Source organism: Melospiza melodia, chromosome 11 (genome assembly GCF_035770615.1).
Source record: "Melospiza melodia melodia isolate bMelMel2 chromosome 11, bMelMel2.pri, whole genome shotgun sequence".
Taxonomy (NCBI): Eukaryota; Metazoa; Chordata; class Aves; order Passeriformes; family Passerellidae; genus Melospiza; species Melospiza melodia.
In genome coordinates this window covers 31,110,360-31,130,019 of record NC_086204.1, presented here as the reverse complement: position 1 = coordinate 31,130,019, position 19,660 = coordinate 31,110,360, and the positions used below count along the sequence as shown (strand labels likewise).

The 19,660-nt window shown below is 50.0% G+C and overlaps 1 protein-coding gene across 4 annotated transcripts in view; it reads left to right on the top strand.

Moving 5' to 3' along the window:
- The window catches only part of NEGR1 (neuronal growth regulator 1), a 151,185-nt gene extending 131,825 nt beyond the window's left edge, over positions 1–19,360 (top strand). For 2 of the 4 annotated variants that reach the window (XM_063166343.1, XM_063166341.1), the window contains one exon: positions 16,793–19,360. In XM_063166343.1, the coding sequence (XP_063022413.1) occupies positions 16,793–16,917 (125 nt within the window). In that variant the 3' untranslated portion in view covers positions 16,918–19,360. Of the gene's footprint in view, positions 1–3,135; positions 3,252–9,451; positions 9,547–16,792 lie in introns of those variants that run through there. The other 2 variants (XM_063166344.1, XM_063166342.1) reach the window with 2 other exon arrangements.
- Positions 19,361–19,660: the final 300 nt, after the last annotated feature.

The following is a 19,660-nucleotide window of genomic DNA, read 5'->3' as shown; positions in this document are numbered from 1 at the left end:
TGGACTCAGAATTTCGGGATTTGCAGTGCTCTTTCCTGCCATTATTTCTGTCTGTTGGTGAGGAAAGCAGCGTGTTCCTGCAGCTGGGGGGCTCTGCATGGCAGCAGGAGATGCTGGTGCAGCAAACCCTGGAGCAGGGAAGGGCCTGGGGCAAGAGGCAGGGCCAGCTGTGCCATAACCCAGCTGCTCTTCCTTATCCCTGCTCCTGCAATTCCTCCCAAAACTATAAAGGACTCTGGAAAGGTGATTCACATTTTGGGCAGCAGATCCTGGATCATGGCAAGTTTAACTTCTAAATTCTGTTAGAAGCAGATGTGTGACTGTGCTCACAGGGGTTCTTGGATGAGGGAAGAGACGAGGATCTGACTCCATGGTTCAGAAGGCTGATTGATTATTTTATGATATATATTACATTAGAACTATACTAAAAGAATAGAAGAAAATGTTTCATCAGAAGGGTAGCTAAGAATAGAATAGAAAGGAATGACAACAAAGGTTTGTGCCTTGGACAGAGAGTCCAAGCCAGCTGACTGTGATTGGCCATTAATTAGAAACAACCCCATGAGCCCAATCCCAGATGCACCTGTTGCATTCCACAGCAGCAGATAACCATTGTTTGCGTTTTGTTCCTGAGGCCTCCCAGCTTCTCAGGAGGAGAAATCCCAAGGAAAGGATTTTCCATAAAAGATGTGTGCGACAGATGTGTGTTTGCTCCAAGAGCTTTGGATGCTTGGTGGCCGCTTTGGTGCCCCCAAATCCCCCTCCTGGGATCCCATCTCCATCAGCTGCTGGGAATCACCCTCCAGCACCCAGCCCCAGAGGTTCTCCTGTCCCAGTAACAGACACAGGACTGATACAGGGCTACCAGGCCTTGCTGTGAGTAGTTTGGCATCAAACGGGTGAATATCTCGAAAATATCCATATATTAAACCTCCTTGTTAGTCAGCTGACAGCTCTGTGTTCAGAGCACATCGTGGGCATTGTTGCTGCATGCCAGAGCCCAGGCAGGTGTGAAATTCAGGCAAAGCTGGTGTCTGCATGCAGCCAGCTCCGTGCACCTGCACCGTTAATTCTGGGTTTCTGGGGCCCAGCCACACTGGGAATTATCTCCTGGGGGAAATAGCTGCCTTCCAGTGCTGCAGTCACCTGCTGCTTCAAGCAGGTGAACTCTGTGCTTGTGAATCTTCCCGGGAAGGCACATCCTCCCAGTGAATGTGTGGAATTAGGTAAACATTCCTGTTTAAGCTGAACGAGCGTCTCAGGGTGTGCTCAGTGACATTCGGCGTGCTCAGAGCCTGCATCATCATTCCAGCAGAATGTTTGAACACACTAAATCGTATTATTCACTGCTTGCTGAAGAGATGCATTATTTAATATCAAGAGAGCTGCTTTCTATCAGCTGAAAAATAGGACTAGAACTAGGTCGTTTTTAGTCCATTGATTCCCACTCTCTAAGCCAGCATGTAAAATACAAGAATGTTTTTTTCCTGATGCTGTATTGCCTACAAGCCTTCTGTCAGTGGGGATTTCAATATTAATGAGTTTTCCCACGAATATGAGAAGCCCACTTAGGAGAAGAAGCTGCTCTGAGAATCCTGAATATTTTACAATATCACACATCGATCAGTTGGCTGGAATTTCACATCTTAACCAAGGAGTGCTTCTGAGAGATGCCAGGAAAGCAGAGCAGGGCCAGGTGTGAAATGGCTCCTGGAGGCTGTGAGAAGGGTGGAGGATGTGGAGGCTGGGGAGATGCTCAGCCTCCTGCTGCTGCTTTCTCCCACTGGTGTGTTTGCAGTGCCAGGGGGGAACCAGGAGCTTCCTCCCATCTCTCAGTGAGATTCTCAGCATCCAGGGATCCTGTCCTTGCTGCTGGGTGTGTGTCAGTGTCCAGATACATTCCTGGTTCTGTCAGGTGTGTGTTGTGTATGAGCCAGGGGGTTCCTCCCATCTCTCAGTGAGATTCTCAGCATCCAGGGATCCTGTCCTTGCTGCTGGGTGTGTGTCAGTGTGCAGATCAATTCCTGTTTCTGTCAGGTGTGTGTTGTGTGTGAACCAGGAGGTTCCTCCCATCCCTGAAGGATCCTTTCCTTAGGATTTTTCCTCCTGAGAAGCTGAGAGAAAATGCAAACAATGGTTATCTGCTGCTGTGGAATGCAACAGGTGCATCTGGGATTGGGTTCATGGGGTTGTTTCTAATTAATGGCCAATCACAGTCAGCTGGCTTGGACAGAGAGCTGAGCCACAAACCTTTGTTATCATTCTTGGCTATTCTATTCTTAGCCAGCCTTCTGATGAAATCCTTTCTTCTATTCTTTTAGTGTAGTTTTAATGTAATATATACCATAAAATAATCAATCAGCCTTCTGAACCACGGAGTCAGATCCTCGTCTCTTCCCTCATCCAAGAACCCCTGTGAGCACGGTCACAGCCGTGCCCATTCCCTGGGCATCTGGACAGTGCCAGCACCCTCTGGGGATGAACCTGTCCCCAAACCCACCCTAAACCCACCCTAAACCCCCTGGCCAGCTCCAGCTGTTCCCCTGCTCTTTACACAACCTACTTACACCTTCCCCAGACTGAGACGAGCCCCAACTCTGACTGAGAGAAGACAAGCAGGAGATTCCAGAATGTGATTCACCAGCAGGAAGAGAGCAGTCCGTGTTTTTATTTATCACAGAAGGATATGTTTTAAGTGAAGGTTTGATCAGCCAGAACTGGCTGACTACAGGAGTTGTACAGGAATAAATATGCATATATCCATCTCGATGAGATGGGTGCCCATGTGCAGGGATTTGAAATGTACATAGAGCTGAGGATCCAGAACCTCAGGGAGGGCCCAGCTCCGTGTGGAACTCGGAGGAGCCTGCAGCTACAGCTGGCAGGGAAGGATCTGACAAACTTGGGTTGTTGAGGGAGGGAAGGCTTGGGGGATTAGGGGACTTGTCAGAAAAAGCCTGTTTGAAAACTCCATGAATATGTCAGTTTTAAAGAAATTCAAATAAAGGCCTGTTGAGTTTTGAGTGGGAAAAAAATAGGTTGGCTTCCTTCCAGGCTCCCCATCTCATTCCAGGCAACACTTCTTCTTTTTTTGTCTTTTCCCTGTCTGAATTTCACACCAAATGGAAATTTCAGTTCCATGCCAGCTGCATTTAGAGTATCTGTGCAACATGGACATTTTGATGGAGTTGCCAACAATATTTCCAGCCAGGATGGAAAACAACATCCCAGGATGACACAGGATCAGCCATTTCCTCACTCTGAACCTGGTGTTTCAGAGCTGCATCTTTTCCTTCCCCTCACTACAAACAATTGCAAGGCCCAGCCTGCTGAGGTGGAGTTTAAGCTGGGTTTTGTCCTCCTTTAAACTTTCCAGATGAGCTCTTAGCGTGTCACCAGGCAACCATGGAAGGCTGAGAGTGGGTTTTTCCAGGAGGCTCTCTGGGTTAAAGAAAGCAGCACCAAAATCTGTAGGGTTAGCATTGCTGCTGAGCCAGGCCTGCATCCTTCAGGAGCAGGGTGGGAGCAGTTCAAGCAGCAGCTCTGAACAATTAAATAAATACTCTTTTATCACTGGCACCTGCTCCTGCTCGTGGTTTTCAGGAAGCCCAGATTTCAACCGAGCCTCTGAATCCACAGAACAGTGTGGAGCCATCTGATTAAAATTTTAAAGATGCTTTTCATTAAGATGGAAGCTGTGCACAACATTTTCCCGTTTCCAGCTGCTGAGTCAGGCGGCTCCGTAAGAAAGTGCTGCTGGCACGAGGAAGACGAGCTCAGTGAGGGGGTGGCAGCCTGCTCCACACTGGGCCAGGGCCTGGGGTGGCGCTGGGTGACACTGGGTGACACTGGGTGGCGCTGGGTGGCGCTGGGTGACACTGGGTGACACTGGGTGGCGCTGGGTGGCGCTGGGTGACACTGGGTGACACTGGGTGGCGCTGGGTGGCACTGGGTGGCGCTGGGTGACACTGGGTGACACTGGGTGACGCTGGGTGGCGCTGGGTGGCGCTGGGTGGCGCTGGGTGGCACTGGGTGGCACTGGGTGGCGCTGGGTGGCACTGGGACAGCCAGCAGCGCCTGTCACTGCACACTCAGGGTGAAATGATTGACCTGGGCCCCTTTTGTGCCCCTCACCTGGAGATCCGTGGCTGAGCTCTGTGTTTCTCTGTCCATCGTGCCCCTGTCTGTGCAGTGAGCATTGTCACTCACCCTTCCTCTGTCCCTGATGGCTCTGCAGTGTCTGTCCCCTTCTCAGAGGGAGCTCTCTGCAAAGCCAGGCAGCTCAGAGACCAGCTGCCTTTGGGAAGCTCAGGAGGATCAAACAGGGTGTGGATTTTGGAATGGGAAAACAGGGAGAGATGTGAATAACCCAGAGCAGAGAGCTCTGCTCAGAGAGACCCTGCAGGAATGAGCAATGCCTGCCTGGAAGGATCCCAAAGCTGCTCTGCCCTTCCCTCCCACAGCCACCTTCAGTGCCAAATTTTCCAGAACCACAGAATATCCTGGGCTGGAAGGGACCCCCAGGAGCAGTGCAGCTGCCAGCAGAAGGAGCAGGGTTTTACAGAGAGGTGGAAATCCCACCCTGCTCAATGCAGGCTAGCACTGTCCAATTCCCAGGCAGGTGCTGGACAAACCTGAAGGGTTTTAGTGCTTAGGGGTTATACATGGCACAAACTAGGAAAAACAGATTGGTTTTGAGGCAGAATGTGTCTTCCCGCACGTGTCTCCAAGGCTATCAGAGCCAGTTTGAGGCATCCATCTCTGTCCCAAAAGCACCAAGATACTGCACTAATTGACAGAGATTTTCAAAGGCATGGCTCTTAGCAGAACCTGCCTGCCTAAAGCTCCCAGCCAGCTTTGAGAAATCTCAGCTGTTGGGGGTTTTTTCCTCTCTTCTGTGTAATAACATATGCAAAGCTGAGCCATAATGTCTCCAAAATCCTCAGGATTAAGCTGAAAAGCGAGTGGGGCAGGCGGGGCCATGAAAAGCTTCCTGATGCAAAATCCCCCAGCAGCAGGAAAACCTGCAGAGCAGCAGCAGGCAGGAAGGGTGAGGGGCTCTGCAGAGGCACCCCCAGCAGAAATCCCAGCCCCAAATGGCTCTGGAAGGGGGGGATCATTCCCTCTCCCCCACGGGCAGCTGCAAGAGCTCAGAGTCCTCCCAACAGCAAATCAGCTCCGGCTGCAATCCCAAATAACTCATCCCAGGCAGCAGGGACTGGGGGAAAATGGAACCACAGAAACTCAGAATGGCCTGGGTTGGGAGGGACCTTACATAAATCCCACCCAGTGCCACCCCTGCCATGGCAGGGACGCCTCCCACTGCCCCAAATGCTCCCAGCCCCAGTGCCCAGCCTGGCCTTGGGCACTGCAGGGATCCAGGGGCAGCCACAGCAAATCTGGGCACCTGTGCCAGGGCTGCCCATTCTAACAAAAGGATCCCTCAGTGGGGTCAGTGCTGGGAGATGGATCCCTAACCTGGAGCCACCCCCAGGGAGCCGCAGGTGGCAGAGGCTGTGTTCAGGGTGGCAAATCACTAAATCACTGCATTAAAAGGTGCAGGCACTGAATCCCATGTGCCCCACTGCTCTGGAGGGTCAGCTGCGAGGAGGAGGAGGAGGCAGGGAATGATGGCTCCCAGCCCAGCACCTGGGCACTGCATCCCTGAGCACCTGGGCACTCTGGGCATTCCTCAGCACCTGGGCACTCTGGCATTGCTGAGCACCTGGGCACTGGTATTCCTGGGCACTCTGGGCATTCCTGAGCACTTGGGCACTGCCATTCCAGAGCCCCTGGGCACTGTGGCATTTCTGAGCCCCTGGGCACCCCTGAGCACCTGGGCACTGCATCCCTGAGCACCTGGGCACTCTGGCACTCCTGAGCACCCGGGCATTGCTGAGCGCCTGGTCACTCCTGCACTCCTGCCGTGTGAGAGCCCCGTGCTGGCTGCAGCCGAGCCTGGCTTGGGGAAGATCTCAATCAAGTTGAAAAGTAGCAACAGTTTTGCCGGGGCAGTGTTTGAACACTGCGGAGCGCCATGAATAGTTAATGTCACGTCAGGGGCTGCAGACAAACGCCGCTGGCTCTGAGGAGCCAATAGCTCAGGCTGCTGTGAGTGATGCTCGTTCCCTGCACACACAGCCCTGTGGAAATTGCAATCATCCCTCATGAGGGGCTCGGTGCTGCTCACTGCAGCCCAGGAGGGGTGGCCTCTGCCTGGCTGCTGCTCTGGGAATGGCCAGGCAGCATGCTGTGTCCTCCCTGCTGCTGGGCACACACAGTTGTGCAGAAATGGCTCTGGGGGAGTCCAGGTGCATCCCTGCATGGAGGGGACTCTCCCTGTGCCCCTCAGTTTGTGCCTGTCACCAAGGACAGGGCAGCCCTGGGAGCTGGCACAGCTGTCAGTCACCCAGTCCCAAATCCAGGGGGTTAGAAAAGCCTCCCCAGATCACTGAATCCACTCCCTGACACATCCCCACCCTGTACCCACCCTGTCACTGAGTGCCACCTCCGGGTGACACCTCCAGGATGGGCTCTCCAACCCTCCGTGGGCAGTTCCAGTGCCTGACCCCCTTTCCATGGGGAAATTCCTGCTGGGGTGTGACCGTGTTCACAGGGGTCTGAGGGTGAGCGAAGAGACGAGGATCTGACCCCATGGTTCAGAAGGCTGATTTATTATTTTATGATATATATTACATTAAAACTATACTAATAGAATAGAAGAAAGGATTTCATCAGAAGGCTGGCTAAGCTAAGAATAGAATAGAATCAGAAAGAATGATAACAAAGGTTTGTGGCTCAGCTCTCTGAGCCAGCTGACTGTGATTGGCCATTAATTAGAAACAACCCCATGAGCCCAATCCCAGATGCACCTGTTGCATCCCACAGCAGCAGATAACCATTGTTTGCATTTTGTTCCTGAGGCCTCCCAGCTTCTCAGGAGGAAAACTCCTAAGGAAAGGATTTCCATAAAAGATGTGCCCTCTATGACACTGTGCCCACCCTGAGCTCCCCTGAGGCTGTTAGGATGCAAGGAGCCGCTGTAACTTCTGAAATCAGCAAACAGTTGGACTTTGTGGTTTATTTCATCCACCACCTTCTTCCAGTCAAAACACTATTGATGATTAATTCCTTGGCTATATGGGCACAGTTTGGGGATAAATTTCCATGGGTTATGGGCTTTTAATATTCCTATAAAAAGAGAGGAATATATGCACTATGCAGAGATGTGACCAAGAGGAACCCACCAGAAATGCTTAAGAAAATCAACAGAAATCTGAATAAACCCCACATCTTAGAAATCATCTGCCAGGCACCTCAGTGGAAGATTTGCTGAAAGGCTACCAGCGCTTCCAGCCAAAAACTTCCTTCCTCATCCACCCAAAAGGGGACAGAAATCATGTTCCAACCTGCCTAGCTCCACATCCTTTGTCAAGAGCACAAGAATGATGTGGAAACCGTGCAGAAACTGGAAAGCTCAGTGTAAAAAATTATCATTCACGCTGCTGTATGACATTGCTTCAACACAGCAGAACCAACAAAGTCTCCCTGATATATGAGAACTATCAGAGATTGCCACTGAACACGGAGATTTAATGTGCTGCTTAATTCAAGAGCTTATTTACAATGTCACACGTCACTTGGAGAAAAATGGCTCTGACAACCAATCATTTAAAATATAGGAAGGATGTTTAACAAAAGGTCAGAAGTACAAATATTTTACATATTAACTACTAATAAATTCATTTCCTCTCAAAGTTAGGAGGATCAGCAAATGTCTCCAAAGCCATTTGCAATATTTCAGCACAAGGCCCAACCTCTAATTACCAATGTAAGTTGTAAATAATTGTCAAGCATGCAGATGAGCCAAAAATTCTCTCAAATTAAAGTAATTAGCTCCCAAGTCAAATTTTTCTGTCACATTAATGCGCTTTTCCTTGTCTCCAGTGTGACACTTACAAATGAGAGCCACATTGTCAGGGAAGCAGTTATTGTAGGCTGCCAGAATGATGCCTGAGGAACCTGAGCTTCCCAGCAGTGCAGGTTTTCCCTTTTTTCTGTGCTGCTCACCCCACGTGGGAGTGGGGAATTTATTTATCCAGCAATTTATCCAGCTGGAACCCTGGCAGGTGGCTCCCGAGATTCCTTGGTGTGGGAATGTCCCTCGTGGAGATCCTCAGGGCTTGGCTCTTCCTGCTCCTCCTTCCCTGAGGAACCTTCCAGAACTCCTGGGGTGGGACACAGGGATGGGGGAAAGGGAATGGGAGTGGGAATGGGAATGGGGATGAGAGAATGGGGAGAGGGAATGGGGATGGGAATGGGAATGAGCAGCTTGCTCCTCCCAGTGCTTTCTCTGGCACCTTCATGGTTTATTCTCAATGTCCTCTCAACCAAAGCTGTGTTTGCCCCATCCAGTGGAGGACCCTGATCTCTGAGCTGTTTTCCTGTTTAATTTTGGGTTCCCAGGCAGGGCCCAGAGTCAGGCTTGGTTTCCATTTAACTTCAGGCTAAACAAGGTTGGGTTTGCTGCAGGTGAACCCAAAATCAGGGCAGGTGTGGGGAGGATGGAGTCCCAGCCTTGAGCACGTGCCATCCCAAGCCAGCTGTGTGCAGAGGGCTGCACAGAGCCCTGAAATAGCAAGGACTGGCCTGAGCCCTTCCAGAGATCCCTTCCTGTGGCTGCTCCCCCCAACAGTTGCTGCTATCCCACTTTTCCTAGGCAAGCCAGCAGGGTTCAGACTCACACATCCAGGCTGGATGTGTGGTTTGCTTTGCCCTGGGTGTGCCAGGAGCAGTAAATGCGGAGGATGCGTGAAGGGAGGGACAGGCTGAGCCTCACCCGGCACCTCAGGATTGGGGCTGGAGTCAGGAAAGGCTCACCCCGGAGGGTGCTGGCACTGCCCGGGCTCCCAGGGAATGGGCACACTCCCAAACCTGCCCCAGGAGTGCTTGGGCAGGGCAGGAAGGGCCAGGGGCCGGGATTTGGGACTGTGGGTGATGGGTGTGCTCCTGCTGCCCAGAGCCAGCGAGCCCCTCTCCCTTGGCTGATTCCTGCCTTCTCTTTGCTGGTTAAAAGGGCACGAGGTGGTGATCCCACAGGTCCAGCCCAGGGCTGGGTGAATCTCCTCTGTCTGACCAAGCCAGCTCCTCCTCAGGGCTGTTCCCGTCTGTGAAAAACATCAATCACTTGTTTTTAAACATTTAAAAGTTTAATAGTAATAAAACAGTTATAAAAATAGTAATACAATTAGAGTAATAACAATTTGGACAATTAGGATTAGGACAATATGAGACAATAGAGACAAAGAGTTACAGACAGTCCGGGTACCTATTCTGGGCAGCATGAACCCGAAAAAGGACCCACGTTAGCAGAGGATTAACCCTTAAAAACAATAGCCTGTTGCATATTCATACCCCTCATACATGATGTATAAATTCCATTCAAACACAGGATTCTGTCTGGGCAGTGTCAACTTCTTCCTCCAAATCCTAACAGCGCCTTCAAGGCAGGAAGAAGTTAGTTTCTTCTGATAATGGAGCAATAAATTCTCTTTCTCTGACAGATTTAGGTGTCCTGTGGCTGCTATCTCAGTGTAAGTCCTTTCTTTAAAAAAGTATCTTACATAGCATAGTTTCTATTTTAACATTTTGTTCTAACCCAAAACTATATTTACCACACTACTTAAGAGAATTAACACAGCATAACTTTCTAACACAGCACATATAATATTCATTTTAATATTTGTTAAAAGTCAATCATGAAGTACACATAAAGTACATTTTTCACACATCTGTCACTCTAGAGCTCCCCAGGGATGTTCCATCCGTCATTCCAGAGCTCCTCAGGGATGTTCCATTTCCCCAACACCACTGCACTCCTCAGCCACACAAAGAAATGGGACACGGCTGCAGTATCAAGGATGATATATAAAGCCAAATTTCCCTCTGTTCCCTCGCAGTAATTTCCCCATAAATACTCCTGGGGGCTGTGAAGTGTTCCTTGCAGCAGGATGGGAGTCCATCAGGGCTGTGCTATTTCATCCTGCTCAGCTCTCTGTGCTTCATTCATCCCAGGCAGGCGTCACAGGGACTCTGTGCCCTGCACGATTTCAGGGAAGGTGCTTCTCTTTGATACCTCCAGCTCTATCTCTGCCTGCACAAAACTGCACCGAAACACACCTGAGCAGAGAGTGAAGGCTGAAAATGGGGGGTGTTTCACTAAAGCTTGTCCTGCCCTGTCACTGTCACCCCTGCTCTGATCCTGGCACACACAGGGACGCATCCACAGGATCCTGGAATCATTTGGTATGGAAAGGACCTTGAAGCCCATCCCATTCCACCCCTGCCATGGCAGGGACACCTCCCACTGTCACAGGGTGTCCCAATGTCCAGCCTGGCCTTGGGATCCAGGGGCATCCACAGCTGCTCTGGAAATTCCATCCCAGCCAGGAACAATTCCCAATTCCCAATCTCCCACCCATCCCTGCCCTCTGGCACTGGGAGCCATTCCCTGTGTGCTGTCCCTCCATCCCTGTCCCCAGCCCCTCTGCAGCTCTCCTGGAGCCCCTTCAGGCCCTGCCAGGGGCTCTGGGCTCTCCCTGGATCCTTCTCCTCTCCAGGTGTGGTTCCAGCAGGAACCACAGTGGGATCTACAAAGGGACCAGGAACTGCAGGGATTTTTAGTGAGGAACCACTCAGTGCTCTTGAGCAGTTGGTGAATTGGGAAATGCTCTGTTCCAGAGGTGATTTGAGACTCTCATCCCGCTCTGTCCCCCGAGCCCCATCCCAGCCCTGCTGTCCCTCTGTGCCAGGGCTGGCAGCCCTCGTGGAACAGCTCTGCTTTGACCCACACCACCCTCACCAGCAAAAGCGATCTGAAATCTCCAGGGCTGGGTGTATTTTTAGCAGTGTGAGATGAGTCTGTGGCTGTTTGCAGTGTTTAGCACGAGTTATTTGTTGGGGAAAGGTGACTCTGACTGCTGTGGAGGGTGGGCAGGGGGTGTGGGTCTCCCTCTGCCTCCCCCAGCCAGGGAGCCCCAGTTCCAGGCAGAGATCCCCACAATTCAGGGTTACACAGCTGGTGGCCATGGTTACCGTGTGTTCGTTGCTTGGGTGGTTTTTTTCAACCTGTAAATATCGTATTTTACATTTTACCTCAGTCAGAATCAGCACCAGGATCGGTTTTGCATTGGACACAGGGCACATCCCGAGTGGGGTCTTCATGACTGGAACAAGAAATGCCTCTGACTCATTTTCTGTGCGTACACAAACACAGGCTGGGATAATATTTCACTTTAAGGCATTGCTGGTGGCACGTCTCAAGTGTTTAAATTACTAAGCTTTCAGATTTTAGCACGGCAAACAGCTGATTTTTACTTATGCAGTTCTAGTAATCGTATTCTAGCCCTTGTTTTCCCATTTTAAGACTCACAGAATGCTTTTTTATTAATTTAAATTTGAAATAAGGACAAATCAGCATTTCATCTCCCAGCTCCTGCCCTGCCAGCAGCCCTGTGTGAATGCTGATGGACAGGCCCTGATAACAGCCCTCTCTTATCAACACCATCACTCTTCTGGGGCTCATCTCCTGGATCTTCCTGCCAACACTCCCATCCCAGAGGATGATAAAGCCCCTCAGTTAAGCACCTGGCACTTCCAGCTTTATCCTGCCCAGCCCTGGCTTATCCCTGGGCAGAGCCAGCTCTTGGACAGCTCCTGCAATATTCCGTGTCCTTCCTCAAGGATTTTCGGAGAGATTTGTCTGAGCAGTGCTGAGCTCTGCTTGACAGATAATGCACAAAGCAAGGTTTGACTGCAGCCCCACCACGCAGGGATGGGCTGAGCCAGATCTGTGCCCTGGGCTGGGGCAGCTCCTGGGGAGGATGCTGTGGGACAGGGATGCTCACAGGACATTCCTGCCAGAATCCTCATCCCTGCAGCCTCCAGCCCTGCCCTGGCTAGCTGGGCCAGGCTGGGCAGCCTTTCCAGGGAGGGATTTTCCCTAAAATCCTACCCAGAGCTGGTCCAGAACTGACCCAGAGCTGCCCCAGAGCTGACCCAGAGCTGGAAGTGCCCAGAGCTGACCCCAGCACAGGAGGGATGTCTTGAAGCAGACCAGGCCAGAGGAACAGGGGGCTGGAGAGAACCTCCATGCCCCCATGCCTGCTCCAGAGGCATTTCCACATTTGTGGAATTCCCAGCCTTCCCCAGGTGCTGCCATGGTGGCCAGGGCTCTGTTTAGCTCCAGCCTCCAGCTGGAATTCAGAGTGATCCATTTGCCTCACTCCTGCCTCTCCCACCCCAGTGCAGCTCCTCAGCCTCAGCGTGATTGCATTTGCATGAGACTAAACAAATCCCCTCATCCATTTGCAGACAAGGCTTCCAGTTTTTCTCTCCCAAGGCCAAGCTTTGCCCTGGCCTCCAAGGAGGTTTCTGTGCTGCCCATTCCCCTGGCCATGGGAGCTGGTTCCAGCTCTGAGGACCCTGTGCCCATCACCACTGCTGCTCCCTGACAGAGCCTTTACCGACTGCCCACCTCCTCCTGCACAGCCATAAATCCTCCAGCAGCTTCAAGTGGAACAAAATGTAGAGATGTTATCCCCAGGCCTCGCCCCAGCCTTCTGAGGCCCATTATCTCCCCATCTTTTCTTCTAAAAGAGCCTTATTTGACAGCCTAGCCTTTCTCATCTTTCTTTTTGCCTTACTGCTCTGACCTTGAGTTAGTTTATTCCTTCCCTCTCTGTATGTTTTAAACGTTGCACCAAAAAATCCAATTTATTAAGGCTTTCCTTTAGTAAATGATTAACCTGAATATGGTTAAATGAAATGCTTATTAACATCTCCCTGCATAATCCATTTAACAGAATTAGTCTTGCTTATTCAGACAACCTAAAGGGGTCTCTGCTTTTGTCTACACAGCATCAGCATTAAAGCTTATAATTATTTCTGGTTAATGCAGCCCTTGGTGCTAGGAAATGCTGGTTTGTGTGTTCCAGCATAGCACTTCTCCTAATCTCTTGTATTAATTAGAGATACTGATATAATATTACTTTGTTCCTTTCTATTCAGCACCAGGAGAGATGTCTGAATATAATCCTATCTGTGCTAAGGGTGTCTTAAATATTTCCACGAGTGCCGGCTGGTGTAAAACATTAGGATTAGGTCCAGTAATCCCTAAACTGGAAGAAAGGAGGGCTCACAAAGGCACGTGAGCACAGGAGGTGTGCCATGGCCAGGCAGGGATTTCTCCTCACCCTGAGGGGACATTTAAGGTCCCCTCCAACATCAGTTTCCACCCCAAGCCCCTGTGGGTCCCTTCCCATCCCTGATGATGCTCTGAGTGTGCCCCCATTCCCTTTCCCTTTCCCAGAGGGATGCAGCCACTCCGGCTCTGAGCAAAATTTGACTTACACAGCAGCACAAAAGTAAATTATTGCCCCTCAGTGGCTGCAGCTGACATTTTAAACTCATTGTGCCCTGTAAATCCTGGGTCATTTGGTATTTCAGACATCAGGCTGCTCGTGGAGCTCGTTTTAATCTTTTCCTGGATGGAAATTCACTTTCTTCTCAGGCATTTCAAGGTGTCACCCCCACAGGCTCTGAATTTGCAGCACCAGATCATAAAGTCATGGAATTGTTTAGGCTGGAAAAGCCCTCCCAGAGCAGGGAGTCCAACCATGGCCAGCACTGCCAAGGCCACCCCTGGGCCATGTCCCAAGTGTCACATGCACTTTGAGATGCCCCTGGGGATGGGGAACTGTGAAAAACACCCATCACTTGTTTGGAAAATTGTAAAAGCTTAATGGTAATAAAATGGTTATAAAAATAGTGATACAATTAGAGTAATGATAATTTGGACAATTTGGATTAGGACAATGCGAGACAATAGAGACAAAGAGTTATGGACAGTCCAGGTACCTCTTTCTGGGCAGCACAAGCTGGAAAAAGGACACAGTTAACAGAGGATTAACCCTTAAAAGCAACAGCCTGTTGCATATTCATACACTTCATACATGGTGCATAAATTCCATTCAAACACATGATTCTGTCTGGTCGGTGTCAGCTTCTTCCTCTGAATCCTGACAGAACCTTCAAGGTGGGAAGAAGTTAGTTTCTTCTGATAAGGGAGCAATAAATTCTCTTTCTCTGAAAGATTCAGGTGTCCTGTGGCTGCTATCAGTGTGAGTCCTTTCTTTAAAAAGGTATCCTACATAGCATCATTTCTATTTTAACATTTTGTATAACCTAAACCTATATTTACCACACTACTTAAGAGAATTAATACAGCATAGCTTTCTAACACAACACATATGACTTCATTTTAATATTTGCAAAAAGCCAATAATAAAATACATGCATTTTTCACAGGAACCCAAACCTCCCTGGGCACTGTGCCAGGGCTGGGCAGCCATTCCCTGGAGAAACTCCTGAAGCCCATCCTGACCCTCCCTGGGCACGGCTCTCCTTCCCTCTGGGCACCCAAACCCTCTGAAATCAGCTCTGTGTCACGCTGGGGATGGGGCCTGTGGAAATGCCCAGCATGGCTGCAGGTGTAATCACAGACTCTAATAATTCCAGCTTTTATTTAAAGCCTAATCACACATTCCTCCACCATTACCTCCCTGCATAAATATTAAGACTGGGAGCTCATGAGTGTGTATGTATGTGAGTGTATGTGAAACAATGGCATGGTAATATTTCAGCAGGGGAAAAAAAGGCAGCTGGTTTCTGCTGCTCTCAAACATTTAAACCTTCTCATTTTCCCCTAAACTGAGGGCTTATTCTGACACTTTTGGAACCATCCTGTAGTGCTTTGAAAAATACCAAGTCCAAGAACAAAGTGACCTTGCATGGCCTTGCACAGGAAAGCAAGGACTGCTCAGTGCTTACCAAAATAATTACTCAGAGTAGATCAAGGACTGAGCAGACCATGCTAAGAGTCTTTAAATTTTAAAGGTGTGTTTGTTTTAAAAGTTTATACATCAGCACAAAGCTGTGAAATTTTATTAATATCCAGCAACAGCAATTTGCTGGCCAGCAATGAATTCAGGGAGCCACAGGAAAAAGAAATGAAAATTCTGAGGGGGAGAAGAAAGAGTCTGCAGGAGATTATTAATTTTTAAGGATTTTTAAGAGTCTAAGCCAATATTTTAAACTATGTGTCATCCAGTAGGCCTCGTGTGACATCATAATTGATAATTAAACTTCTCCAGGTTTGCTTCTCCTTCAGGTTTCTTTTCCATCCAATTCTCCTGCTTAGGCAGCTTTGGGAACTGTAACTTTTCTATTATCTCCCAAGTCAGTGCATTTTCCTCCCATTAACTCCCCTCTTGCCTTTATGCAGAAACAATCCAGGTATGATTTAATAAGCCCTGGAAAGACAGAGCTGGTTCATATGCAGGAAATCAGATTTACATAATTTTCCGCTGGCTTTTATATCTACTGTAGTTCAAATTATCCTTAAGTTGGGGAAACTCTCTTCATAGCATAAAATGAAATAGCACCTGTGTTATGCTTCAGCTTCCCCACCCGGCCCTCGTAATAAATTAAAGGTTGATTTGTCATCCTGACTTAGCACACAAAGTCCTTTTGGAATGAGAGGAGAGGAAGGGCCCTGGCCTGCAGTTAGTCACAGTCATCAGTCACCAAACTAAGCGTCAACACCAAGTTTAATCTTGTTTTGTTTTGGGTTTATTACCTGAGCCTTTCTGCACGGGGGGAAAGCAGAGGATTTGGGGCTGTGTCACACTCTCTGCGCCAAGTGAAATGTCACACACTGCAAGGGGAGCTGCAGAGGGCTGTACAGAAACCAAGGGGATGCTGGTGGTTGGGATTTGATCCAGGATTTGGGCTGAGCAGGGCTCGGGATTGGAGGCTGCATCCTGGGAAAGCAAACAGGATTTGGTGCAGGGTGAGGGAGCAGCTCCTTTGTCCTCCCCTTCCAAGAGCAAAGCCATGGCTTTCACAGGATCCTGGCATGGGTTGGCTTGGGAAGCACCTCAAACCCACCCAGTGCCACCCCTGCCATGGCAGGGACACCTCCCACTGTCCCAGTGTCCAGCCTGGCCTTGGGCACTGCCAGGGATCCAGGGGCAGCCACAGCTGCTCTGGGAATTCTATTCCAGGGCCTGCCCACCCTGTCAGGAACAATTCCTGCCCAATATCCCATCTAAATCAACTCTCATCCAGCTTAAGGCAGTTCCCCTGCCCTGTCAGGGACAGGGTTTCTGCCAGGTGCCGAGGCACAGCTGGGACACTCCCAGTCCCAGGGACCAGCTCCTCCCTTGCTCCTCAGCACTGATTTCTTTCTCTTTGCACTTTGTGTGCATTTACCCAGGAATTCGAGAAGGGCTTTGTGGTAAACAAATAAATACAATTTCTTCCAAATGAGTATTAATGTCTATAGCTGAGCACCATTGTCAAACTCTGGCTTCTGGAGTTGGGCAGAAAATGAGCCGTTTCCCACAAGGGCTTCATCCAGTCCCCTCTCATTGATTGCACTGCAGATCTTCATGCTCAGTAACCTAAAAATGGATCGATTATTCAGCTGGTTAAAAACGAAGCACTCCCATTTCCAAGTGCTTGCCTTAAAAACAATTCCAGCTGCTGGAGCGAGCGGGGCTGTTCCCTGGGTGGGGTGGCAGCAGGGCTGGGTGTGCTCACAGCCTTCATCTGCTGCCCAGAGCAATCCTGCTGCTGCCCTGAGAGGGGAAAAATCCTTACCCATGGAGAAGGGTGGAATGTGGGGGTCTGAGAGAGGGAATTGCCACTGACCCCTGTGCTTGCCTTGCAGCTCCCAGCACAGCCCAGTACGGCATCACCGGGCACGCCGAGGTGCTCTTCTCCTGCTGGTCCCTGGTGCTGACGCTCTCCTCCCTCAGCAGCATATTCTACCTGAAGAACATCCTTCTGCACTAAATGTAAAGACCCATAAAAGGCTTTTAAGGATTCTCTGAAAGTGCTGATGACTGGATCCAATCTGGTAGAGTTTGTTAAAAGCGGCGTGGGATATAATCAGTGCTTACATGGGGATGATCGCCTTCTGTAGAATTGCTCATTATGTAAATACTTTAATTCGACTCCTTTTCTTTGATTAGCTGCATTACCTTGTGGAGCAGTACACATTGTCCTTTTTTAAGACGTGAGAACTCTGAAATTACTTTTAGAGGATATTAATTGTGATTTCATGTTTGTAATCGACAAGTTTTCAGAAGCATTCAGTCATGGTCTGCTGACTCGCAGACTGTAGTTTACAAAAAAAGGATATTGCAGTAAAAATGTGCTTCTTTAAGGCTGCAATACAAACATTCAGTTCCCTCCTCAATTAGCATTCTATCCAAACTTACACAAAAAACATTCGTTCTTTTTTGAGTAAAAAAAAAAAATCTCAAATAATATTGCCTTCAAAATACTTCTTCAAAATATTACACATATCTAGATTTTCTTCTAGCATGATATTCAGGTTTCAAGAATGAGCCTTGTACTATAACTGCGTTGCGCAGTACCGCTTTTGTTCTCTTCCCTCCTTCCTGCCAGTTCAGCATGGTTGTGCCTTCATGAAACACGACTTTCCTCTTCCTCTCCAACCGGTCTGGAATGTGTTCTGGGAAATGCTGGAGCATCCTTTGGAGCGTAGGAGATGTCTGGGTGAGGCCAGAGGGGCCCGGGCTCCCAGCAAAGGCTCCTGTCCCCCTGCAGGAGCTGCTCCAGGGCAGGGCTCAGCTCAAGGGCAGCACCAGCTCCTTCCTGTCCCTCCCTCCACCACCACTGAGCAGTAGGTGACCTCTGTAAAAACGACATTTCCCGTTAGGAAACAGAGCTCCAACGATTTTGTGGCACCTTTTGAATGTCGGAATGTTCCCCCAAAGCCAAATTCCCACCTGGCTGCAAATGTCAGGACCGTCCCTTTTGTATTGCTGGCAAAGCCGACGTGAATTGGTATTTTTCTTGCACTCAATTTTGTACTGGTTTGGCTGATTTAGCAATGATAAAGGATGCTTTGAACCATGAGACACCTGCAAATTCCTGGAGTATCAATTTTCTATCTCCACATATCCGTGTGGCAGCAGCGAGGCTGCTCCTGCTGGGGGCACATGGCTGTGCTTGGGGAGCCACCTGGGCAGGCAGGGCTTGGGGAGCTGCTCCCCTGGCCAGGGCTGTCCCTCCAGCCCCACACACCATCCCATGGAGGGGACCCTGCTGGCACACCCTGAGGGATCCGCCCAGCAATCCTGTGCAATGGTGCTCCATCCTTCACAGCCCTGCACGGCGCTGGTGTGAAGTGCTGCTCACACAGAGCTGCCCCCTGTGCCGCTCACTGGGGTGGCCGTGGCCAGCAGCCCTTGGGCACCACATCCCCTGGTGGCCCCAAGAGCTCCTGACCTGCTCACCAACAACTACGGACAGCAGGAATAAGAAAATCCTTATCACAGAATCCTGGGCTGGGCTGGGAGGGACAGAGCACATCCCATCCCACCCCTGCCAGGGACAGGCACAGGAACATCTCCACTATCCCAGGGACAGGGACACCTCCACTATCCCAGGGACACCTCCACTATCCCATCCTGCTCCAAGCCCCGTCCAGCCTGGCCTTGGGTGGGCAGCACCACTTTCACTGTGATCATCACTGCCAGGCTCTGAGTTTGAGCTCCAGCAGGTGGCTGGAATTTCCCAGTTCCCCACTTTTCCTGCTCGTGGCAGGTGCTGGCAGTGAGCAGCCCCAGCCTTGGGAATACTCAGCAGTCCCAAAATCCCCATTTTTCCAGCAAGGAGGGCTTGGAGCTGGCTGGGCTCAGTATGAGCTGTCCCAGGCCAGTGCACAGCCAGGAGGTGCAGTGCCTCTGCTGTCCCTGCTGAGAGAACAGAGATGTTCACTCCAACAGATGGCAATAAAACACTCTGGGTCACTCTGCATGTGGTCAGTGACAGGCTGCATTATTTCTCTTATGATTTACAGCCATGTGCCAAGCAGTTGCTGTTATCAGAAATGTGGCATTTTTTAAAACCTGGAATAACATGAACGAACCCATTCTGCAAGGAAAGCGTACAAACTCACCTCAAATGAGTTTATCAGTCCTGATACCCCCATGTCTCTTGTATTGCAGCTTTAAAGTGCTCTATTTTAGAATCCATTCACTAGAAACAGTGGTGCTGCAGGAAGTCTTGTGTCAGTGCAGTTTTCTGAAGGGAGAAATGAGGCTGTGGATAACCCCACCCATGTGTGTAAAACTGGGAGAGGGTTCTATGCTGTGGCTGGATCAAACCCTGCGTTCCAGTGATTCCTGACATTTGGAACCTGATCTTTCCAGCAACAGAATAGAATGAGCAGCAGCTTGATTAAACATGAAAAGCAGAACATTCAGTGAAGTGTTGAATGTTTGCATTCGCACCAGGGAGAGCCACTGGGTGGCATGGACTGGAGGTCCTGTCCCACATTTGATTTTCACTTGGGGGAAACACCCCAGAAAGAAACCTCCATACCCACAGGAGGAGCAGCAGAACTGGGAGCCATGTCTGGGTGCCAGGGGTGATTTTGTGAGGCAGGGGAGTGCTGGGGGTGTGAGGGGCTGAGAGGCCCTGCAGGGTTTGTGAGGCAGGAGATGCTGGGGGTATGAGAGGCTGAGGGGCTCTGCAGGGTTTGTGAGGGACGGGAGTGCTGGGG